General features: G+C 42.2%; 1 protein-coding gene across 10 annotated transcripts in view; it reads left to right on the plus strand.

The window, feature by feature from the left end:
* Window positions 1-26,759, plus strand: part of SLC24A2 (solute carrier family 24 member 2) — a 675,272-nt gene that overhangs the window by 557,820 nt on the left and 90,693 nt on the right. For 8 of the 10 annotated variants that reach the window (XM_077249620.1, XM_077249614.1, XM_077249629.1 and 5 more), the window contains one exon: window positions 11,816-11,866. The exons of the other annotated variants lie outside the window; for them this stretch is intronic. In XM_077249620.1, the coding sequence (XP_077105735.1) occupies window positions 11,816-11,866 (51 nt within the window). The remainder of the gene's footprint in view (window positions 1-11,815; window positions 11,867-26,759) is intronic. 10 annotated transcript variants of the gene reach the window in all.

Here is a 26,759-nt window from a genome sequence, read left to right on the forward strand (position 1 = left end):
TTTTCATCTTGAAACCGGTGAGATTGTTCCTTTACTGTTCTACCGTGTTAATCACTAGCAATACCTTTGCTGCATTCTTTTAACAAATAGTGATAATTTTCTTGCATGTAACCATCTGTATGGAGTATGGCCCTGCCACCCATGTGTTAATGATCTTGGTAGTTGTGGCTTCAAAACCATACTTTGGTCAGCGTTCACTCCGCAAAGACTAATGCAGGCGGAGTTGCTTGGAATCCTAATTGGGGTTTTTGGTTAGGTCTCATGGTAGGACCCTACCCCATTTTTTATATAACACTTTGGGTGACATATTTTTCACTTTTTATCTATTTAATACGAGTAAAAGTTACGTTTTAGTCCATTTCTGCTGTTTTTCTCATTCAATTTTTTAATTGAGTTTTATTCCACTTTTTCTTCTTTTTATTCCACTTTTTGTTCAAAGATATGATAAAAAAGCATTTTTTTTGCCGCTTTTTTTTTCTAACGGTGTTCACTAAAGGGGTTAACTAGTGGACATTTTTATAGGTCAGGTCATTCCTGACATGGCGATACCAAATATATGTGCTTTATTTGTTTATTTTTGTTTTTACGTAAATATATGTATTTATTAGATTAATATTTTATCTTTTTTTGTTCATTTTTTGTTTTTTTTTTACTTTTTTTACGAGTTGGGACATCAACTTTCCATGTTCTTATCGCTGATCTAACACTCTGTAATGATTTAGTACTGCAGGGCGTTTTACAGCTGTGGCGATCCATAGGCCAGAAATCTTAATCCAATCTGTGATATGAATAAGATTGCTAGCATGGCGCATCCAACTCGTCATACGCTTCAGATTCATGCACCTCTTAATGAATCAGGAGCGTGTGTCTCCACTAGAGATGAGCGGTGTTCGAGTCGAACTGTTCGCCAATTTCAAATTCGAGCTGTTTTGGGCGGTGTTCAAGTCGTTCGATGAACCCGAACAATTTGCTTAAAATTCGGCTGTTTGAGTTTCTGTTCGATAACTGTTCGATCACCAAAAGCCTAGCTTGATTTGCACATTAAAACTGTTTATCATTGTTAATGGACTGCTTCAGTGTATAGTGGGCGGGGGATAGATCTGTGCTGAAATAACGCCAATCTCCATTTTTTTTTCTTTCCCGCATTTACAGAGGGGCGGTGCAGTCTCTCAGCCTATCAGCAGTGCACACACACACACACAACAATGTGCATGTGATGCACACAAGCAAGGGCATGTGTCATTGGCTGTGTATGTCACATGTCCTTGCCCTATAAGAACCAGCTATTTGCCCCATCGCCAACATTTCCTCACTGCTGCAGCTTAGTGTTAGACGGCACCGCTGCTGCTGTGGGCGCTATACAGACCAAGAGTGTTTATTTGGAGCGAATTGTCAGAGAGATAGGTTTAGGGAGTCGGGAGGAGTCGGAACTAGTTGTAATATCAGCCCTTTTCAGGGTAGGTTACAGCAGTTCATAGCACTGTTTGCCAGGCAGGTCTGAGCCAGTGCTGTGCAAGTTTTAGTCACAGCATTTGGTGTAATCTAGCTCAGCCAATCCTTTTGTGCTAGTAGCATTGTCTGATAGTCATCTGAGTAGCCCACCTGTGAAGCTAGCTACACCGCCTGTGTATCTCCATTTTTTACTGCATCTAACCCAGTAAATCGTTTTGGGGTTTTGGGCTTAGTAGCAGTGTCTGCACGTCAGCAGAGTAGCCCACCTGTGAAGCTAGCTACACCACCTGTGTATCTCAATTTTTACTGCATCTAACCCAGTAAATCGTTTTGGGGTTTTGGGCTTAATAGCAGTGTCTGCACGTCAGCAGAGTAGCCCGCCTGTGACGCTAACTACACCGCCTGTGTATCTCTATTTTCACTGCATCTAATCCAGTTAATAGTTTGGGGCCTAGGAGCAGTGTCTGCACGTCAGCAGAGTAGCCCGCCTGAGAAACAAACTATACCACCTGTGTATCTCAATTTTTACTGCATCTAATCCAGTTAATAGTTTAGGGCCTAGGAGCAGTGTCTGCACGTCAGCAGAGTAGCCCGCCTGTGGAACAAACTATACCGCCTGTGTATCTCAATTTTTACTGCTTCTAATCCAGTTAATAGTTTTGGGCCTAGGAGCAGTGTCTGCACGTCAGCAGAGTAGCCCGCCTGTGAAACAAACTATACTGCCTGTGTATCTCAATTTTTCTGCATCTAATCCAGTTAATAGTTTTGGGCCTAGGAGCAGTGTCTCCACGTCAGCAGAGTAGCCCGCCTGTGAAACAAACTATACCGCCTGTGTATCTTAATTTTTACTGCATCTAACCCAGTAAATCGTTTTGGGGTTTGGGGCTTAGTAGCAGTGTCTGCACGTCAGCAGAGTAGCCCGCCTGTGAAACTAACTACACCGCCTGTATACCTCTATTTTCACTGCATCTAATCCAATTAATAGTTTTGAGCCTAGTAGCAGTGTCTGCATGTCAGCAGAGTAGCCCGCCTGTGAAACAAACTATACCGCTCGTGTATCTCAATTTTTACTGCATCTAATCCAGTTAATAGTTTTGGGCCTAGGAGCAGTGTCTGCACGTCAGCAGAGTAGCCCGCCTGTGAAACTAACTACACCGCCTGTGGATCTCTATTTTCACTGCATCTAATCCACTTAATAGTTTTGGGCCTAGGAGCAGTGTCTGCACGTCAGCAGAGTAGCCCGCCTGTGAAACTAACTAACTACACCGCCTTTGTATCTCTATTTTCACTGCATCTAATCCAGTTAATAGTTTTGGGCCTAGGAGCAGTGTCTGCACGTCAGCAGAGTAGCCCGCTTGTGAAACAAACTATACCGCCTGTGTATCTCAATTTTTACTGCATCTAATCCAGTTAATAGTTTTGGGCCTAGCAGCAGTGTCTGCACGTCAGCAGAGTAGCCCGCCTGTGAAACAAACTATACCGCCTGTGTATCTCAATTTTTACTGCATCTAATCCAGTTAATAGTTTAGGGCCTAGGAGCAGTGTCTGCACGTCAGCAGAGTAGCCCGCCTGTGAAACAAACTATACCGCCTGTGTATCTCAATTTTTACTGCATCTAATCCAGTTAATAGTTTTGGGCCTAGGAGCAGTGTCTGCACGTCAGCAGAGTAGCCAGCCTGTGAAACAAACTATACCGCCTGTGTATCTCAATTTTCACTGCATCTAATCCAGTTAATAGTTTTTGGCCTAGTACCACAGTTTGGCCACTCAGTTCTGCTTGGTTTTCATCCATCGGTTGTTGTGCCAACAACTACAGATACAGAGTTGCCAATTAGTTAAGCACTAAAATGAGTGGCAAAAGGCTTGCTGCTGGTGGAAAGGGGAATAGGCGTGTTGGAAAGGGAAGAAAAGGTTGTGTCCGTGGGGTAGGTGGTAAAGCAACAGTAACATCTGCAGAAGAAAGACCATCTTCCAGCCAAAGTAAGATGTCTACTTCTTTTCGTGGACAATCTGATATGATCCCTTTCTTACGACCATCGCTACAAGCATCGCCAAAAATTCCAGATGAGTCACAAAAACAGCAGGTGCTTGAATGGACATCAAGTGCTCATTCAAGTGGGCTCTCCTCCATGTCAACTTCAACATCACAACTACTCCAGTCCTCAGAGTTGTCACCCTAATCGCACTTGCTTCCTCACAGCTCCCAAGTCTGCCCGTCTGAGCATGGGGTAACACACATGGTTGAGTCTGTAGAGCTGTTTACGCATACTATAGCCTTGGAATCAGAGGTCTGCTCCAGAGCTTCTGTCCAGACGAGGAAATGATCTGCACTGATGCCCAGAATCTTTGTGAGTCGGATCCAGGCACAGATGAAGAAAGTTCTGAGCATAATGTAGACCCTCGTTCCCAAACTGTAACTCCTGTTGGTGGAGACAATGAGAAAGATGATGATGAGACTGAGATACCTGATTGGAACGAAAACTTGACTTTTCGGTCGGGGCAGGAAGAGGTTGGCTCTGAGGACGACGGGTGTGAGAACACACTGGATGATGATGACGAGGTTGTAGACCCCACTTACTGTCAACCCCCAGTCCTTCAGTCCATGAGGTCAGCAGAGGAGGTGGAGGAGGATGCTAGTGACGAGTCTGACGACGAGGTAACGGTGCGCCTTCCTGGACAGAGACGGAGTACTGGAAGCACGTCAACAACTGCATCCTCAACCCCAACTGTGCCTCAGACCAGAAGTCGTGGTGGCTCTTCACGTCGCACGGGCTCTAAGCCTTGCATAGCCTAGGCATTTTTTGACATCGCAAAGGATGACCCAACTCATGTTGTCTGTAAGATTTGCCAACAAAATCTCAGTAGAGGCCAAAAAATCACTAGCTTGAGTACTTCATGCATGAACTGTCACATGGATATGAGGCATAAGTTGCAGTGGGAAGCTCACTGTGCTACAATGCGGCCTAGTGGGCCGGGTCAACCACCGTCTGTTTACCTAAGTACTATTTTTAACGGCATCTGGCCCTGGCCAGGAAATCCTTTTGGGCCTAGTAGAATTTAGTGCTACTCAGCAGCGTACCCCACCCATGAAACAAGCTACACTGCCTGTTGATCTAATTACTAATTTTTAACTGCATCTAGTCCAGGAAATCATTTTGTACCTAATAGCATTTTGTGCTACTCAGCACAGTACCCCACCCATGAAGCAAGCTACACCGCCTGTTTACCTAAGTACTATTTTTTAATGGCATCTGGCACAGGAAATCCTTCTGGGCCTAGTAGAATTTGGTGCTACTCAGCAGAGTACCCCACCCATGAAGCAAGCTACACCACCTTCTTTCTTTCTCAATCTAACCCCTCGGCTCTGGGGTGTCCACTCTCCCTCCAGCTCTCTCCTTCTCACAGGTGGACTACCGCGTGTTTTCACACTGGCGAATCTTTTGGGCCCAGGCATAAGAAGTCGTCGAGGTGATGGATAATATGTGCCACCTTACAAACGTCCATGACGACACATTCGAGGAAGCAACTAAACGCCTCAAATAGTGGGCAGGATGTGGAGCACCCCATGGGCAAACAGCGATCTATGTAGTATGCTCCTTCACAGAAGCAGCCCAATGGGAGGACACTATTCAGAGGCACAGGTAGTAACCAGAACACCCCCTCAATGTCTGTTTTTTTGGCCATTAGGGTGCCCCCTTCCCAACTTCTTGACCCGCCTGATTGCCAAAGGAGGTCAAAGGAGGTACAGTACATAGTACATAGTACTGTACTTGGTTCCACGTCGATGTTGCCATTCACTGACCTGCCCCTTGGATATCACAAATGGTGGATTAGTCTGAATGTATTGCGTTCATTTTTTGGCACAACTCCCAACAGGGTACCACTACATCTTCTAAGGAAAGTGTTCTGAATGGACCCGCCGCCATTCTACCTAAAGATATTTCTTTTTTAATTTTGTCAAGACGTCTGGGTGTTGGTAGAGTGAGTTTAGATTTTTACTCCAGCCTTTCTTGATTTTAGAAGGGCATGACATGCCTATATCTGTGTCTCCTCCTCCTTTTACTTCTCCACCTCTTTTCTTTTTGCATGACTATATGTAGTTGTGACTTTTCCATGTGTTTGTTGTGTCTTGTGAGCAGTTTGTCACCTTTTGGACACCTTTTAAGGTGTTTTATATGTGTTTTCCATGTGTTTGTATGTGTTTGTGTTTGCCTGCCATTGGTTTCAATGGGGTTCGACGGTGTTCGTCGAATGTTCGACGAACAGTTCGTCGAACACGTCCCTGTTCGACGAACCGAACCGAACCCGAACACTAGGGAGGTGGCTCATCTCTAGTCTCCACCATCCCTTCTCTTCAAAATATGCAAGAAAATCACCGTTCTTGATGAATCGGGGCCATAGTTTCAAAAAGAGAAGACATTTACCATCAGTAGACTTTTAAGGATGAAATTGGATTGGTCGAAGAGAGACATTTAGGGTATGTGTCCACGTTCATTAAACGCTGCGTGTTTGACGCTGCTTAGAGCCGCAGCATCAAACACGCAGCGTCCAGATGTTACAGCATAGTGGAGGGGATTTCATGAAATCCCGTCTCCACTATGCGGTAAAACATGCAGGCAGCTCCATCGCCGCGCCGTTAATTTACCATAGGCTATCATTAGATGTGGTAAAACCGCATCTAATGATTAGTCACATGCGTAGAAACTGCGTAAATGCAACTTACTACACATGTCTGCCGGCTCACCTGTCCCGCCGCCGGAATTCCCTCGTTCACTGCAGTTCTCGCGATAACTTATCTTATCGCGAGAACTGCCGTGCACGTGACCGGGACTTATCTCCCGTCACTAGTCTGGTTCTCACAAACCGCTGATCAGCTGATTGTGAGAGCGCTGCAGTGTCGATGATCGCTGGAGAGTTATCTCCGGCGATCATCTACAGGCTCTGCTACATCTAGATGTCAGGCATCCAGATGTAGCAGAGCTGGACTCGTCTAGATTCTGTGCACATACAACACACAACATACACCATACATCATGCAACATACGACATACAACATGTACCATGCGACATACACCATGCGACATACGACATGAACCATGCGACATGCAACATGCAACATGCACCATGCGACATACAACATGTACCATGCAACATGCACCATGCGACATACAACATGCAGCATGCAACATGCACCATACGACATGCGACATACAACACGCACCATGTGACATATGACATGCACCATGCGACATACAACATGCACCATGCGACATGCACCATGTGACATACAACATGTACCATGCGACATACAACATGTACCATGCGACATACAACATGCACCATGCAACATGCATCATGTGACATACAACATGTACTATGCGACATGCAACATGCGACATACAACATGCACCATGCGACATGCAACATACAACATGCGACATGCACCATGCGACATGCACCATGTGACATACGACATGCACCATGCGACATACAGCATGCGACATGCACCATGTGACATACGACATGCACCAAGCGACATACAACATGCACTATGCGACATGCACCATGCGACATACAACATGTACCATGCGACATACAACATGCACCATGCGACATGCGACATACAACATGGACCATGTGACATACAACATGCACCATGCGACATGCAACATGCACCATGCGACATACAACATGCGACATGCACCATGCAACATGCACCATGCAACATGCACCATACACCATACAACACATACATACACTACATACATAAAGACATACAGTACATTAAACATAGAGTACATACTCACCATCACCTTGTCACCTTGATCCCCGAAGCCATTGTCACCTGTAAAAAATATTAAAATAATAAACAAACACTATACTCCCTGAGTTCGCAGATATCCAATTAAAATGAGTGTCCCACGACGATCTCCCGTGGAGAGCAGCACATCAGCTGATGCGACCGCTCTCCAGGGGCTCCAGGAATACAATGACAGGAGGTATCCTTCAGCAATGTATTCCTACGCCCCTCTGAGAAATAGTCCCTAGTCTCACTTGTGGCATTGCTGTGTGGGAAAATTCCCACACAGCATTTGCCATAAAGGGAGACCCTGAACTAAGGTAACCTCAGTGATACACAGCAGAAGCCATTGTCTCCTGTCAGTGTATCACTGAAGGCCTATAGAGCAGTAACATCACCCAATGTCACTGTTCTATAGGGGAGATCATCGTTGGACATTCGTTATTAATTGGACTACGGTGGACAGGTAGTATACTGCTGGTTTATTATTTTAATTTTTTATGCAGGCGATCAAGTATGGTAAGTATGGTAAAATTAAAAATATTAAAATACTTTTTTCTGGCTGTGTCTTTATTTTTTTAACCCTTTCACTACTCTAGGATTAATAATGGCTAGGCGTCTTATTGACGCCTCTCCATTATTAACCAGGCTTAATGTCATCTTACAATAGCAAGGTGACATTAACCCCTTATTACCCCATATCTCACCACTACAGGGGAGTGGGAAGAGAGGGGTTAAGTCCCGGAATTGACACATCTTACAGATGCGCCATTTCTGGGGCGGCTGGGGGCTGGTATTGGTAGCCAGGGGGCAATAACCATGGCCCTTCTTTAGGCTATGAATATTAGCCCGCAGCTGTCTGCGTAGCTTTTCTGGCTATAAAATATCGGGGGACCCCACGTCACTCTTTTGGGGGGGTCCCCGTAATTTAATAGCCAGTAAAGGCTATGCAGACAGCTGCAGGCTGATATTCATAGCCAAGAGAGGGGCCATGGGTATTACCCCCTTCCCAGGCTACAAATATTGGCCCCCAGCCGTCGGCTTTCCCCCTCTGGTGCAGAAAATTGCGCGCCATTTTTTTTCCTGCTTTTTTTTAAATTAAACGTTCATTCATAAACATCGGCCTTGCTATTACATATCTACTAGATGGTGGCCTGATTCTAACGCATCGGGTATTCTAGAATATGTATGTATGTATGTACGTCGCGCTGTGAGTGGGGGTTAAATTCCGCACCAATATCGCTGATTGGTCGTGGCTAGCCGCGTAGTATGTAGCACAGCCACGTAGTATATAGCAGCCACGTAGTATGTAGCACAGCCACGTAGTATATAGCACAGCGATGTAGTATATAGCACAGTGATGTAGTATATAGCACAGCCCACGTAGTATATAACACAGCCACCATAGTATATAACACAGCCACGTAGTATATAGCACAGCCACGTAGTATATAGCAGCCATGTAGTATATAGCACAGCCACGTAGTATATAGTACAGTGATGTAGTATATAGCACAGCCCACGTAGTATATACACAGCCCACGTAGTATATAACACAGCCCACATAGTATATAACACAGGCCACGTAGTATATAGCACAGCCCACGCAGTATATAACACAGCCCACGTAGTATATAACACAACCCATATAGTATACAGCAGTGTGGGCACCATATCCCTGTGGAAAAAAATAATTAAAATAAAAAATAGTTATATACTCACCTTCCGTCGTCCACCGAAGCTGTCCCGCTCCTCGCGATGCGGCCGACAGCTTCCATTCCCAGAGATGCATTGCGAAATTATCCAGACGACTTAGCGGTCTCGCGAGACCGCTAAGTCATCTGGGTAATTTCGCAATGAATCTCTGGGAACAGAAGCTGCCGAGAGCATCCGGAGGAGCGGGAAAGCTGCGAAGGCTACGGAAGGTCGGAATAGCATGATTTTTTTTTTAATTATTTTTAACATTAGATCTTTTCACTATTGATGCTGCTTAGCCAGCATCAATAGTAAAAAGTTGGTCCGGGATGGGGCGACACACTGGCGCTGACTGGAGGGGAGTAGGGAGGGGCCAATTAGCGGCCAAACTAAGCCTGTCGCTGATTGCTCGCGGCTTGCTGGCCGCGATCAATAAGCGACTCGGGATTTCAGTTACAGACAGAAAGACAGACAGACAAACTGACGGAAGTACCCCTTAGATGATTATATAGATAGATGGATAATCTATCTATAGATATATTTATAGATAGATATATCTATAGATAAATAGATATACTAAACATCGGGCTTGGTATTATCTATCTATCGTATATATATATTATCTATCTATCATCTATCTATTTATCTTCTATCTATCGATATATCTATCTAGCTATCGATAGATATATCTATCCATAGATATATTTATAGATAGATAATAGATACGATAGATACGATACATACGATAGATAAATACGATAGATACGATAGATCTATCTATCATCTATCTATCTATCTATCTATCTATCTATCTATCTATCTATCTATCTATCCCATATCTATCATCTATCTATCGAACTATCTGTTATCTATCGTCTATCTGTCTGTGTGTGTAAACATTATTCTTCAATGGAGTATGTAAATGAAGAGGTTGGAAAAGAAATGACATCACCTTTTTTTTGGGGGGGTATATCTTTATTGAGCTTACAAAAACACACACAAATCCGCATGAAAAAAATGCATGAAAAACGGAGGTGACCTGCCAGTGACCTAAGTTGCAGATTTGATGCAGATTTTACCTGCGTCAAATCCTGATCAAATCCTGATGCAATCCTGAACGTGGAAACATACCCTTAGAATATATCCCTTGTCCAGTTTGAAGTCTACGATGAAAAGCAAGCAGATAGAGTGTTACTTTAAAAAAAAAATCTATAATGTTATGCATTAATCTGTATTATGGCTCTGCGCATGTATTTAGTACCAAGCAGGAGATTGAAACCTAACTTGGGAGCTGAGGAAAGATTTACCCCAAGGAACCTATTGCTGTACAGCTAGAAAATGTAAGCTAACATCTTATGTGCCTTTGAGCATGGTGATCTTAGACTTATGTGCTATTTAGTTTATTGAAGGTAACATAAGAAACCTCAGTTAGAAAACAATTTGACGATTTGACTATTGTTGATAGAGTGATCCTATGTTATGTCCCTCCTGCTGTCATAGCAGTGTTTTTCCTTTTCATTGTAATACTGCACTGTTGTGTGCTGTGGCTGTGTGCACACTTTGCGGCGTGCTCTGCGGGTTCTCCCACAGCGGAATTGATAAATCTGCAGGGCAAAACCGCTGCGGTTATCCCTGCAGATTTATTGCGGTTTGTTTTGCGGTTTCCGCTGCGGGTTTACTCCTATACTATTGATGCTGCATATGCAGCAATATGCAGCATCAATAGTAATGATAAAAATAATAAAAATTGGTTATACTCACCCTCTGATGTCCGGATCTCCTCGGCGCTGCACGCGGCGCTCCGGTTCCAAAGATGCTGTGCCGAGAAGGACCTTCGTGACGTCACGGTCATGTGACCGCGGCGTCATCACAGTCATGTGACCGCGACGTCACCGCAGGTCCTGCAACCCTGAGACCGGACGGCCGCGTGCAGCGCTGAGAGGTGAGTATAGCATCATTTTTTATTTTAATCCTTTTTTTTTTTTACACTAATATGGTTCCCAGGGCCTGGAGGAGAGTCTCCTCTCCTTCACCCCGGGTAGCAACCGCACATTATCCGCTTACTTCCCGCATCGTGGGCAGAGCCCCATGCGGGAAGTAAGCAGATCAATGCATTTCTATGGGTGCAGAATCGCTGCGATTCTGCACAAAGAAGTGACATGCTGCGAGTTGTAAACCGCTGCGTTTCTGCGAGTTTTTTCCCGCAGCATGTGCACTGCGGTTTGCGGTTTCCATAGGGTTTACATGTTAATGTAAACGCTATGGAAACTGCTGCGGACCCGCAGCATCAAAATCGCCGCGGAGCCGCGGTAAAAACCGCAAAGTGTGAACATGGCCTTAAGAGTTGACTGCTGAAAGTAATCTTTGCAAATCAACAAAAAAAGCGAGGCACAGTGGACAGTGTGATTTTGCAATGTGTCAGTGACAGTGGTAAAAAGTGGACATTTTCCTTCATTAGACTTTCAAGGCCAAATTTGAATTGCCCCAGGAGGGGCATATAAAACATTTTTTAAAAATATGCTAATCCAAAAAGTTGGTTCAAACAATCGATACATTTCTCACAATATAATCCCCTTAACAAATGGCACTTTTGCTGAAATGGTTTGTATTAGTTCTGCAAAATACTTAAGAAACTATTCCAATTAATTCCATACTGAAATGACCACGATAAGTCCTACTAACACCACCAGCCATAAGCAGCAGTGCTTGCATGTATTCTTAGTGTGAATTAGAGAACTAAGTTAGAAATTGTCTCTAAATAAATATTAGCCTTTACATGGGGCATTTTTACTTCTTGTGTTCATTTGCCTGCAGTATATTTTTATTTCTGGAGCCTTAATCTTCTGTTTTTTTGCTGTGATGTTGTAGAACTTGGATCATATGGAAAACTAAAATATTATGACACTATGACTGAAGAAGGTAAGATTTTTTTGGAAATTTTCTAGCATCTTGTTGTTTGTAATGGCTTATTTGTACTTTTTATTTTTGTGATTATTCTTCATCCCTGCATGGTTCACCAAGGCTTCTGCAGATGTTGGTGTTGGTGTTTGCCCGGTTTGATGTCGTTTGCCTCCAGTTGTGTTTCTTGTGTTGTACAGATATACGGATTAACTTAAAGGATGCCAAATGTGTGCTAATATGTTTGGCTATAAATATATGTTTATTATGACATTCTGTTACTCAATTTTAGGGTAGGACGTTTCTCGAAAGAGTTACCATTGAGGATATGCATAGCATAATTATTATTACATTTGACTTACTGCCATTTGATGACAGAAAACTGATTAGTAATTACAGTGCAGGTTCTATTATACTGCACTTTTGTGAGAGCACTTCCATGTCTTGTTCATTTATGTTCTGTGACAAAAGTGCGATATGCATTTATAAATAGCTTTGAACATACTCTTAAGAGAATCTCAGATTAATAGACTGAACTTTATCATTATTGCTGGAACACTGCTCGTCACCCAAAGTAGAATTTTTCTTAAGGGTGGTTATTAACGAAGAGCTAAACAATGTTCAAAGATATAGGAAATTATGAAAAAAAGACTATATACTGAAAACTGCATTTACTGCAGGTTAATGTGAATGGGCCAGTGGTTCAAGAAAAGAGCCGGCACAAATGCCACGGCTTCTTCAGAACGCTAATCAGTATTCTGATTGCAGAAAACCTCTTTAAAGATAAGCTGTCACCATGAAAATATTGGTCAATCTAGTAGTATCCTGCTATAAAACCCTGTATCTTTATCTTACAAACCATCACTTCCATTTTGCAACCCGTTTACTACGTACTGTGTGCTGTTTAATGGCCTTTAGGGAATGTACTCACTCAGGTGCATCAGGAGCCACGTTTCTTTCAAAGTCCATATGGGTTTATTTGCTTTATAACCCAGGAAGCACCAACAGTAAGGAAAAACAGCCTTTAGGGCAGGCAAAAACAAAGCATCAGTGTCCATAGCACAGTCCTCTAGCTGTGGGAATTCCTACTCTCCCAAGACACTAATAGCCACTAACTCACATGGCCAGGTCACATGACCCTGACCTTACACAGGTCCTGGCAGGATCCTGCTCCCTCAGGCCGGTGGGCACACAGGCTGGGGTAATGTCCAGCGCTCAGGCTCGGTCTCAAGCCACATACACAGGAAGACATCTCCCTCTCTGCACACAGACCATGGAGGTCTCCACACCTCCAGCCACAACCCTGTGCCAAACAACAGCCTCCATTACATAAGCTGTAGCTATACCCTGTAAGGGGAGGTATATGGATAGCCACTAAACAACATCTTAGTGCTCACGTGCACTAAAGCAAAATACTCTGGGTTGCATCGCACGGATCAGCCATCTCTGTGACACATACGTCCCATCGATTATACAGCCAGTAGCCTCCTTACAGGCCCCAAAGACTGACATCAGCAGACATGGGCCTATACTGGTCCTCTATTTCAGTCTGTACATCTTCTTTGGGTAAAGAGAATGGGGGCATCAGACCACGCTGCTCGCTTGTCAGAATGATGTACCAGTGGAGTCCAATTAGATGCAATAGAGAAATAAAATTTATTTCTATGTGTTTCATAGTGATCACACCACTTCCTCAAGACAGATTTTCTCCCAACCACTGAAAAAGTATCATTTTCACTATAATTACAGGTGCTTCTCACAAAATTAGAATATCAATCAAAAAGTGAAACTCATATATTACATAGAGTAATTAAAACAGAGTTATCCATTTCAAGTGTTTATTTCTGTTAATGTTGATGATTATGGCTTACAGCCAATGAAAACCCAAAAGTCATTATCTCAGTAAATTAGAATACTTTATAACACCAGCTTGAAAAATGATTTTAAAGTCCGAAATGTTGGCCTACTGAAATGTATGTTCAGCAAATGCACACAATACTTATTTGGGCTCCTTTGGCATCAATTACTGCATCAATGTAGAGTGGCATGTAGGCGATCAACCTGTGACATTGCTGAGGTGTTATGGAAGCCCAGGCTGCTTTTATTGCAGCCTTCAGCTCATCTGGATTGTTGGCTCTGGTGCCTCTCATGTTCCTCTTTTCAATACCCCATAAATTCTCTATTGGATTAAGGTCAGGCGAGTTTGCTGTCCAATCCAGCACAGTGATACTGTTGTTTTTAAACCAGGTATTAGTACTTTTGGCACTGTGGACAGGTGAGAAGTCTTGCTGGAGAATGAAATTTCCATCTCCAAAAAGCTTGTCGGCAAAGGCAAGCATGAAGTGCTCTAAAATTTCCTGGTAGATGGATGCGCTGACTTTGATCTTGATAAAACACAGTGGACCTACGTCAGCAGATGACATGGCTCCCCAAACCATAATTGTGGAAACTTCACACTTGACCTCAAGCAGCTTGGATTGGGTGCCTCTTCACTCTTCCTCCAGACACTGGAACTTTCATTTCCAAATTAAATGCAAAACTTACTTTCATCTGAAAACAACACCTTGAACCATCTAGCAACAGTCCAGTTATTTTTCTCCTTGGCACAGGTAAGACGCTTCTGGCGTTGTCTATTGGCCATGAGTGGCTTGATACAAGGAATGTGACACTTGTAGCCATGTCCTGGATACGTCTGAGTGTGGTGGCTCTTGAAGCAATGATTCAAGCAGCAGTCCACTCCTTGTGAATCTCCCCCAAATTTTTGAATGGCCTTTTCTTAACAATCTTTTCAAGGCTGTGGTTATCCCGGTTGCTTGGGCACCTTTTTCTACCACACTTTTTCCTTCCACTCAACTTTCCATTAATATGCTTGGATACAGCACTCTGTGAACAGCCAGCTTCTTTAGCAATGACCCTATTGTGTCTTACCCTCCTTGTGGAGTGTGTCAATGACTTCCTTCTGGACATCTGACAAGTCAGCAGTCTTCCCCATGATTGATGAGCCTACTGAAACAAACTAAGGGACCTTTTTAAACGCTTAGGAAGCCTTTGCAAGTGTTTTTTGTTAATTATTTAGTTACTAATTTACTGATATAATTACTTTTGGGTTTACATTGGCTGTAAGCCATAATAATCAACATTAACAGAAATAAGCAGTTGAAATAGATCACTCTGTTTGTAATGACTGTATATAATATATAAGTTTCACTTTTTGTATTGAAGAACTGAAATAAATTAACTTTTTGATTATATTCTAATTTTGTGAGAAGCGCCTGTATGTCTCTTTCTAACCTACAGTATGTACAGTGGTGCTTAAACGTTTGTAAACCCTGCAAAATTTATGCCTAACTTTGACCTAAAATTATTCTCACAGACCTTCACACAATACATACCGTAGTTTGTCCTCATCATTGTTTGTCGCTTTGTTTAAACAGACCAGAGAACGAATGCTGAATGACTTGTGTAGAGTCGATCGGTCTGTGCTCGTTAATGGTGCATTAACAGGCTGAAATTGGCACGTTGAAATGAACCATAAACTTTCAGTAGCATTGTAACACATGTTACCAGAGACCGGAAGACCTAATTTAAGTAAACACTCCCAGAAGATGTTTTCTAACATAATATCAGTTTTCACTCTAAAAATTGTGACAGGTGCTTTGTAAGTGTTAGTATATTGTACATGTTTCTGATTCTCCCGGAAGAAGGCACACAAGCCTAAACGCATGTAGGGGTCGTTGCACCGCAGGTCCAAGTTAATTATGGTTTACTATTATCCTCTAGTTACCCCTCCAGCTCCCATTTTCTTTTGGTGACACTCACCAGTGGTTTCAAACAAATCTACATTGACATAATACGATATATGCATATGATTGTTGTTTTGGTGTGGGTATTGGAATTATTATATAACTTTTTGCCTCTGACCTGTGGTTCCACTATTGGTAGTTTTCATTATCTTATCATCCCATAACATTGTAATGGACATAACCGTTCAACAATAAGTTGTTTAATAAAAATCCTTTTATGATATTTTTTGTCCTCTGTGTGCAATCTTTTCTCTGTATGGGTTATTGATTTTTCTGCACTGGATTTCGTTATTTAATCCCTGTATGGGCGCAGGTGTTCACATTCATTTAACACTGTGCATTGTTGTCTACTATTGTGTATGTGTCTGATTCTGTAGATTAACAACAAATGCAGAATACATTAGGGCATCCACATTTGATTGCTGTGTGCAATCTGTGATTAAGGCCGGTTTTCTAGTTAATAAGTCACCACATCTGAAACATCTGTGCAGACTGGAGGTTCACAGCTTTCAATTCTGGCAATATTCCACTTACAGAGTTACCCTTCTGTTTAACCTTCATATAGAAATTAGACAAACTGAGAGGATAGAAGGGAACAGACAGATGTCAGTCTATAATACTATGGGGGAGGGTGTTAATGAATTTTCTGGAAAGATTATTTGTTATTCAATATATTGCCTGATTCCTCTAAGCATGTATACTACTCACCATTGATATTGCAACAGCAAGAAGGAAAAGTTGTGAAATTATGGAGATCACAGGATGGATAGATATGTTAATAATATGCAAATGATAAAATAATAGAAACAAAATTTTCAAAACATCTCAAGTTATTTAGTATTAATTAAAAGTGCCATAGAGAAATACACACACTTACATGCTTTGCTGCTATCAATGGGGTTATTAATACCTTAGGATTAGTTTGCCATTCTGAATGTACTGGACACGAAAATCTGCTTCTGGCAGCTCCCTTTGCAGTTGCCAACCAAATGACTTCCCATATGTGTTGTATGGGAGACAAGTCCAGCACTAAGGGTACTGTCACACAGTGGCACTTTTGTCGCTACGACGGTACGATTCGTGACGTTCCAGCGATATCCATACGATATCGCTGTGTCTGACACGCAGCAGCGATCAGGGACCCTGCTGAGAATCGTACGTCGTAGCAGATCGTTTGGAACTTTCTTTCGTCGCTGGATCTCCCGCTGTCATCGCTGGATCGTTGTGCGTGACAGCGATCCAGCGATGCGTTCGCTTGTAACCAGGGTAAACATCGGGTTAATAAGCGCAGGGCCGCGCTTAGTAACCCGATGTTTACCGTGGTTACCAGCGTAAAAGTAAAAAAAAACAAACAGTACATACTTACATTCCGGTGTCTGTCCCCCGGCGTTCTGCTTCTCTGCATTGTGAGCGCCGGCTGGCCGGAAAGCGAGCACAGCGGTGACGTCACCGCTGTGCTTTCCGGCTGGCGCAGACACAGAGCAGAGAAGCAGAACGCCGGGGGACAGACACCGGAATGTAAGTATGTACTGTTTGTTTTTTTTTACTTTTACGCTGGTAACCATGGTAAACATCGGGTTACTAAGCGCGGCCCTGCGCTTAGTAACCCGATGTTTACCCTGGTTACCCGGGGCCTTCGGCATCGTTGGTCGCTGGAGAGCTGACTGTGTGACAGCTCCCCAGCGACCACACAACCACTTACCAATGATCACGGCCAGGTCGTATCGCTGGTCGTGATCGTTGGTAAATCGTATAGTGTGACAGTATCCTTACTGCATACTCAATAGTGTATAAATTGAGAAGATGTTTAGAAAATGTTACATTTTTTCAACCTTTGCATAATATTGTTCCTGTCCTTTCCACAGTCATCTTACTTTTCTTCTTCGTGTAGCCGTTTCAGAAGTGAAAAGTGTGACATGAGCTGAAGCATATAGTCCTGCCTGTCATTGCCTCTGATAAATATCAGATTGGGGCTACATCCAGATGTGTAGTGTAATAGCTGTGATATTGATTGCTTTGTGACAGTCAGCGTCAGACTGTCAGTAGTCATGTCAGTTCATAAATGTGACACCATGATTTACGTTTTTAAAGTAAGCACAAAATTAAGGAACCAAGTTTTAGTACTAAAGCAAAGTGATTGTAGCAAATGAATTTGCAGTCTAATAATTATATTTCTGTTACTTCCTTTAATTAATGCACTGTAAATGAGATATTTTATATTTGAACACAGAAATGTGATTTATCATTTCATTTCTTTTCTGCACAAATATTTTGAGTGCCGTCAAGGTTTTCTTTAACTAAAGGCTCACATGGATTCAGTATGTATTGATCTTTATTACGTATATAGGGACGCACAGAATTTTTTTTTCTCTCTAGGATTTCGTGTACAGTATCTCTGTGAAAACAGACCTGTGGCATACACCGTCTCATGCTATATTACCCCTTAATGACCACTAAAACGCCTTTTTACTGATCTGCGATATTAGAGACTAGCATGACAGTCCTGCAGCTGTCAGCTGTACACTATAGCTGACAAATCGCTGCATCAGCCACAATCAGTATTATCACCGACCATGGCCATTTAACCCCTTAGATGCTGCTGCAAATAGTGACTACAGCATTTAAATGGTTAACATTGTTTGGGAGCTTCCTCTTTAACCCCATTGGCATTCTGAGATGATGATTGTGTGATCCTGATGTTTGCAATGACAATTCATGGTCAAATAACAGCCTTAGACTCTGACAGCTATAGCGGCCTGTTAAAAAGTTATCAACATTTAAATGATAAAAATACATTTTTTTATTGATGTCATGCCAATTTGCATTAATTCCTGAAAAGCAACTGAAGGGTTAATTAAATACTTGAAACAATTTTGAATACGTTGAGGGGTGCGGTTTTTAGTTTCAATAAGTTTTATTAAGACACATGGTGTTAAAGGGAACCTGTCACCATGTTTTTGGAAGATGGGATAAAAATAGCGTTAAATAGGGGCAGAGGTGGGCGTTACATTAGTGTGTTTGTTATGCGTTTATTACCCACCTAAGTTGCCGAAATACCTTTGCAAAGTCTCCGTTTTCGCCTGTCAATCAGGCTGGTCTGGTCAGATGGGCGTTGTCTTCCCCCAGATTTTGCGTAGTTTTCCGTTGGTGGCGTAGTGGTGTGCGCATGCCCAAGGTCCCGAATCCTCTGCCAGGGGATTTCAAAGAGCGCGGTGTCCGTTATTGCATTGGTGATCGGTGGGCGCGGCCATCTTCCTTTGGCCGCGCGTGCGCAGAAGCGGCGCTCTGCTGGCCGCGGCATCAGGAAAATGGCCGCGGGATGCCGCGCGTGCGCAGATGGATATCGCGGCGGCCATTTTCCTGAAGCCGCGGCCAGCAGAGCGCCGCAGCAAGCAGAGCGCCGCTTCTGCGCACGCGCGGCCAAAGGAAGATGGCCGCGCCCACCGATCACCAATGCAATAACGGACACCGCGCTCTTTGAAATCCCCTGGCAGAGGATTCGGGACCTTGGGCATGCGCACACCACTACGCCACCAACGGAAAACTAAACAAGATCTGGGGGAAGACACCACGCCCATCTGACCAGACCAGCCTGATTGACAGGCGAAAACGGAGACTTTGCAAAGGTATTTCGGCAACTTAGGTGGGTAATAAACGCATAACAAACACACTAATGTAACGCCCACCTCTGCCCCTATATAACGCTATTTTTATCCCATCTTCCAAAAACGTGGTGACAGGTTCCCTTTAAACAATATATAACTGTTCAGGAATAATCTCCCTCGCAGGGGAGATAGGAATTTCTATAATAATGAACAAAGAATACGTAACAAAGTATCAGCACATGGGGAGACAACACAAATACAAGGGAGGTATAACACAAAAGGAAAACAAATAGGTATTCCACAATATACAATATACCTGACATTAATGTAATTATTCACCCACGTCCGCAACAATAACAGCATGGATTATTTGTATGATGCCATACATGAAATATAATATTAAGATATATTAAGGAAAACAAGGATCATTCATAATCCGCAATCAGTGATCCAACATGTGATCCAACACTCCACATCACATAGCCAACCCCCCCCCCCCCCCCCCCCCGAAGATCTTGATGTCTCATTGTATCTGGGAGGCAAACTAAGGGCCTGATTTAGTTGTACATTGGGATCCAAATCCTGCCAAGAATTCCACAACTGAAAGGAGTCCCATGTGTCATCTCTAGTAGCTTCAATACGCTCATACAATAAAATTGCATTCATCCTTTCTCTAACTAAAGATATAGAAAGTGAATAGGATCTCCACTTTGCCGCTATGTGGATTTTAACAGCCAGAAATAAAAGATTTACCAATCTATGGAAACCATTAGTGAATCCTGGATGTTTTGCCCCCAGTAAAAAAACCGAAGGATCAAATCTGATTGTCCTGCCAAACATTCGCTCTACCAGAAGTTTCACCTCCTGCCACAGATCTGATGCTACTGGACAAGTCCACCAAATGTGTTTCATGGAATTACAACCTCTAAAACATCTATCTGAGATATTTGGGTAGATGGTATGAAGTTTTTGTCGGGACATGTTCTATGAAGAACTTTTAATGACATTTCAACGAGGGAAATCTGATGGCTACCTCTTGATAATGTGTCATAACAGCACCACCAGTCCTCTACAGACTGCACGAATCCCAAATCCTCCTCCCACTGCACCACATATTTTAGTTTTTCTTCGTCATGTGGGGTGTTAACAGTCGAATATATCAATGAGATTGTTCCTCTTCCCAAAGGATAGTTTAGGCATTTTTGTTCACAGCCCGAAGCATAAAAAGGGGTCTTATGCGGTAAAACTTAACTGGCAAAATGAAGAATCTGGTTTATACATAAGGCCTCTCTGGCCCGATGGTTCATACCTCTGAATAAATTCCTGTCTACTAAGTCTTATGTTAAATGGAGAACAAAGGTGTTTTAGTATAGTGATTCCCTTTAATTTCCACCATGAAAAGAGTTGAGGTTCGAGGTCAGGTAAAAACATTGGGTTATGAGATAAGCAGATCTGAGGGGAAGATTTGGATTGTAGCCCATATTTAAATCTCACCTTCCTCCAAAGAATTAAAGAGTGAGCTGTAAAGGGTGCTGAGATGGATAAACCCTGTGGGAGTCTCTCTATAGTCAACATCTGACCCGGTGACGAAAATGGTTTTACAAGAAATGACTCCAAGAGAACCCATTATATGAACATATATTAGTCAACTGAGCTATCTGAGCGGATTTAAAATATAATGCGAAGTTAGGTAAAGATAGTCTTCCTAGTCTCCTGTGGTGGAACATAATTTTTTGTGAGATTCTAGGTTTCTTTCCATGCCATATAAACTTTGAGATTATAGATAGTATGAATATTATGAAACACCTTTGATGGGATCGCAATTGGGAGGGAATGGAATAAATATAGGAAACGAGGTAGTGACACCATCTTTATGGCGTGCAATCTACCTAGTCAGGACAATGTCGAAGAAGACCATCTAGTTAGGTCAGCCTGGAGATTCCGAATTAATGGGATGTAGTTCCATTTGAATAGGGTTGACTTGTTGGTCGTGAGGTTAATTCCAAGATAGGGCAAATAATGTTCCTTTCTCGTAAACGCAAATTGAGAGACTACACTGTGTGCAGAATTATTAGGCAAGTTGTATTTTAGAGGATTATTTTTATTATTGATCAACAACTATGTTCTCAATCAACCCAAAAGACTCATAAATATCAAAGCTTAATATTTTTGGAAGTTGGAGTGGGTTTTTTTTAGATTTGGCTATCTTAGGAGGATATCTGTTTGTGCAGGTAACTATTACTGTGCAAAATTATTAGGCAACTTAATAAAAAACAAATATATTCCCATCTCACTTGTTTATTTTCACCAGGTAAACCAATATCACTGCACAAAATTTAGAAATAAACATTTCTGACATGCAAAAACAAAACCCCAAAAAATTAGTGACCAATATAGCCACCTTTCTTTATGATGACACTCAACAGCCTTCCATCCATAGATTCTGTCAGTTTGTTGATCTGCTTATGATCAACATTGCGTGCAGCAGCCACCACAGCCTCCCAGACACTGTTCCGAGAGGTGTACTGTTTTCCCTCCCTGTAGATCTCACATTTTATGAGGGATCACAGGTTCTCTATGGGGTTCAGATCAGGTGAACAAAGGGGCCATGTCATTATTTTTTCTTCTTTGAGGCCTTTACTGGCCAGCCACGCTGTGGAGTAGTTGGAGGAATGTGATGGAGCAATGTCCTGCATGAAAATCATGTTTTTCTTGAACGATACCGACTTCTTCCTGTACCACTGCTTGAAGATGTTGTCTTCCAGAAACTGGCAGTATGTCTGAGAGTTGAGCTTCACTCCATCCTCAACCCAAAAAGGTCCCACAAGTTCATCTTTGATGATACCAGCCCATACCAGTACCCCACCTCCACCTTGCTGGCGTCTGAGTCGGAGTGGAGCTCTCTGCCCTTTACTGATCCAGCCTCTGGCCCATCCATCTGGCCCATTAAGAGTCACTCTCATTTCATCAGTCCATAAAACCTTTTAAAAATCAGTCTTAAGATATTTCTTGGCCCAGTCTTGACGTTTTATCTTATGTTTCTTGTTCAAAGGTTGTTGTTTTTCAGCCTTCCTTACCTTGGCCATGTCCCTGAGTATTGCACACGTTGTGCTTTTTGTTACTCCAGTAACGTTGCAGCTCTGAAATATGGCAAAACTGGTGGCTAATGGCATCTTGGCAGCTTCACGCTTGATTTTCCTCAATTCATGAGCAGTTATTTTGTGCCTTTTTTTCCCAACACGCTTCTTGCGACCCTGTTGGCTATTTGCCATGAAACGCTTGAGTGTTCAGTGATCACGCTTCAAAAGTTTGGTGATTTCAAGACTGCTGCATCCCTCTGCAAGACATCTCACAATTCTGGACTTTTTAGAGCCCATCAAATCTCTCTTCTGACCCATTTTGCCAAAGGAAAGGAAGTTGCCTAATAATTAAGCACACCTTATATAGGGTTTTGATGTCATTAGACAACACCCCTCCTCATTACAGAGATGCACATCACCTGATTTACTTAATAGGTAGTTGGCTCTCAAGCCTGAACAGCTTGGGTAGGACAACATGTATAAAAAGTATCATGTGATCAAAATACAACTTGCCTAATAATTCTGCACACAGTGTCTATTAGTTTGTACCTTTTTTGGAGTGTTTATGAATAATGCTTCGGATTTTTCTATATTTATCTTAAGACCAGAGATTAATTCAAAATCGTGGAGAAGGGAGAACAGATTAGTAAGTGTAGTGAGAGGGCTGGTTAGGACCAAAAGGAAGTCATCTGCAAAGAGGCTGACTTTGTATTGGTCTCCAAGATTAACTGGTCCTAATATATTGGCATTATTCCTTATAGCTTCCGCCAGGGGTTCCATGGCTAAGGCAAAGAGGGCCGGTGATAATGGGCATCCTTGTCTTGTGCCTCGTTGTATATTTATAGGGGTAGGTTGAGTCGAAGGGAGTTTTAGATAAGCTGTAGGGCTATTGTATAATAACCAAAGACAAGAGATGAGTTTAGGGGAAATGCCAAATTTGGACAAAACTGTAAAAAGATATGAGCATGATAATGTATCAAAGGCTTTTTCGATATCTAGAGCCAACATTAAAAGTGTTTTTTGAAGATGATTTGCTGAGTGAATGATATTTAAATTCCTTCTGATATTATCCGGCGCCTGCCTCGTGGGTGTAAAGCCAACCTGGTCACGGTATATAAGGGAGGGCAATAATTTATTGAGCCTATCAGTAATAATTGATGTGAAAATTTTGAGATCTACATTTAGTAGAGAAATGGGTCTAAAATTTTTCGTTAATAAATGGTCTCTTTTCGGTTTAGGGATCACAGTCACGTGTGCCACATAGAACTTAGGAGGCATCTGGGAACCATTTAAAAATAAATAAATAATAAATAATCTTTATTTATAAATAAATGAATAAACTTTATTTTTATATAGCGCTAACATATTCTGCAGCGCTTTACAGTTTGCATACATTATCATCACGGTCCCTGATGGGGCTCACAATCTAAACTCCCTCTCAGTATGTCTTTGGAATGTGGGAGGAACCCGGAAGAAACCCACGCAAACACAGGGAGAACATACAAACTCTTTGCAGATGTTGTCCTTGATGGGATTTGAACCCAGGACTCCAGCGCTGCAAGGCTGCAGTGCTAACCACTGACCCACCGTGCTGCCCATTTAAAAGCAAATTACAGAAACTTTTTTTATGAGGCGTAAGTAACATAGTAACATAGTTATTAAGGTTGAAGGAAGACTTTAAGTCCATCTAGTTCAACCCATAGCCTAACATGCCCTAACATGTTGATCCAGAGGAAGGCAAAAAAAAACCATGTGGTAAGAGTAAGCTCCACCATGGGGAAAAAAATTCCTTCCCGACCCCACATACGGCAATCAGACTAGTTCCCTGGATCAACGCCCTATCAAAGAATCTAATATATATACCCTGTAACATTATACTTTTCCAGGAAGGTATCCAGTCCCCTCTTAAATTTAAGTAATGACTCACTCATTACAACATCATATGGCAGAGAGTTCCATAGTCTCACTGCTCTTACAGTAAAGAATCCGCGTCTGTTATTATGCTTAAACCTTTTTTCCTCCAGACGTAGAGGATGCCCCCTTGTCCCTGTCACCGGTCTATGATTAAAAAGATCATCAGAAAGGTCTTTGTACTGTCCCCTCATATATTTATACATTAACATAAGATCACCCCTTAGCCTTTGTTTTTCCAAACTAAATAGCCCCAAGTGTAATAACCTATCTTGGTATTGCAGACCCCCCAGTCCTCTAATAACCTTGGTCGCTCTTCTCTGCACCCGCTCCAGTTCAGCTACGTCTTTCTTATACACCGGAGACCAGAACTGTGCACAGTATTCTAAGTGTGGTCGAACTAGTGACTTGTATAGAGGTAAAATTATGTTCTCCTCATGAGCATCTATGCCTCTTTTAATACATCCCATTATTTTATTTGCCTTTGTAGCAGCTGCCTGACACTGGCCACTGAATATGAGTTTGTCATCCACCCATACACCCAGGTCTTTTTCATTGACGGTTTTGCCCAGAGTTTTAGAATTAAACACATAGTTATACATCTTATTCCTTCTACCCAAGTGCATGACCTTACATTTTTCCCCATTAAAGCTCATTTGCCATTTATCAGCCCAAGCTTCTAGTTTACATAAATCATCCTGTAATATAAAATTGTCCTCCTCTGTATTGATTACCCTGCAGAGTTTAGTGTCATCTGCAAATATTGAAATTCTACTCTGAATGCCCCCTACAAGGTCATTAATAAATATGTTAAAAAGAAGAGGGCCTAATACTGACCCCTGTGGTACCCCACTGCTAACCGAGACCCAGTCCGAATGTGCTCCATTAATAACCACCCTTTGTTTCCTATCCCTGAGCCAGCTCTCAATCCACTTACACATATTTTCCCCTATCCCCATTATTCTCATTTTATGTAACAACCTTTTGTGTGGCACCGTATCAAAAGCTTTTGAAAAGTCCATATACACTACATCCACTGGGCTCCCTTGGTCCAGTCCGGAACTTACCTCTTCATAAAAGCTGATCAAATTAGTCTGACATGAACGGTCCCTAGTAAACTCGTGCTGATACTGGGTCATGAGGTTATTCCTCTTCAGATACTCCAGTATAGCATCCCTTAGAATGCCCTCCAGGATTTTACCCACAGTAGAGGTTAAACTTACTGGCCTATAATTTCCGAGTTCAGTTTTTGTCCCCTTTTTGAATATTGGCACCACATTTGCTGTACGCCAGTCCTGTGGTACAGACCCTGTTATTATGGACTCTTTAAAGATTAAAAATAATGGTCTATCAATAACTGTACTTAATTCCTGCAGTACTCGGGGGTGTATCCCATCCGGGCCCGGAGATTTGTCAATTTTTGTGATTTTTAGACGCGGCTGTACTTCCTGCTGGGTTAAGCAGGTAACCTTTAATTGGGAATTTTTATCACTAGTCATATTGGCTGCCATGGGATTTTCTTTTGTAAATACTGATGAAAAAAAGTAATTTAGGATATTGGCTTTTTCCTCATCCTCATCCACCATTTCACCCAGACTATTTTTAAGGGGGCCAACAATATCATTTTTTAGTTTCTTACTATTTATGTAGTTAAAGAATATTTTGGGATTATTTTTGCTCTCTCTGGCAATGAGTCTCTCTGTCTCAATCTTTGCTGCCTTGATTTGCTTTTTACAGAATTTATTTAATTTTCTGTATTTATTTAATGCCTCCTCACTACCTACTTCCTTTAATTCTCTAAATGCTTTCTTTTTGTCCCTTATTGCGCCCCTTACAGCTCTATTTAGCCATATTGGTTTCCTCCTATTTCTAGTATGTTTATTCCCATACGGTATATACTGTGCACAGGTCCTATCCAGGATGCTAATAAATGTCTCCCATTTTCTTTGTGTATTTTTATGCCTCAGGATATCATCCCAGTTAATTGCACCAAGATCCTCTCTCATCCGTTGGAAATTTGCCCTCCTGAAGTTTAGTGTCCTTGTCACCCCTCTACTACACATCTTATTAAAGGAGACATAAAAACTTATTATTTTGTGATCACTATTCCCCAAGTGACCCCCAACCCTTATATTTGATATGCGGTCTGGCCTGTTGGTTAATATTAGGTCTAGCAGTGTCTCGCTAAATTTTTTATAATAGATTGCTGTGAGGCCATCGGGTCCAGGGGCCTTTCCTTTTTTGAGATTTTTAATTACTAAATTTATTTCTTCTGAAATATCTGATTGAAGTTGATGGGCTTTGGATTCTGTTATCTTGGGAAGTGGGAGATCTTGTAAGAAGGATTGCAGAAGTTGTGGTGAGGGAGGCTGCAGAGTGGAGTACAGTCTCTGATAGTAATCATAAAATGTATTGTAGATAGTATCTGGATGTGCTGAAATCTGACCTGTAGCATCTTTTATGGAAGGAATACTATTAAGGAATTCTCTCACTCTGAGTCTATGTACTAGCATTC

The sequence above is a fragment of the Ranitomeya variabilis genome, chromosome 1, assembly GCF_051348905.1.
Source record: "Ranitomeya variabilis isolate aRanVar5 chromosome 1, aRanVar5.hap1, whole genome shotgun sequence".
Taxonomy (NCBI): domain Eukaryota; kingdom Metazoa; phylum Chordata; class Amphibia; order Anura; family Dendrobatidae; genus Ranitomeya; species Ranitomeya variabilis.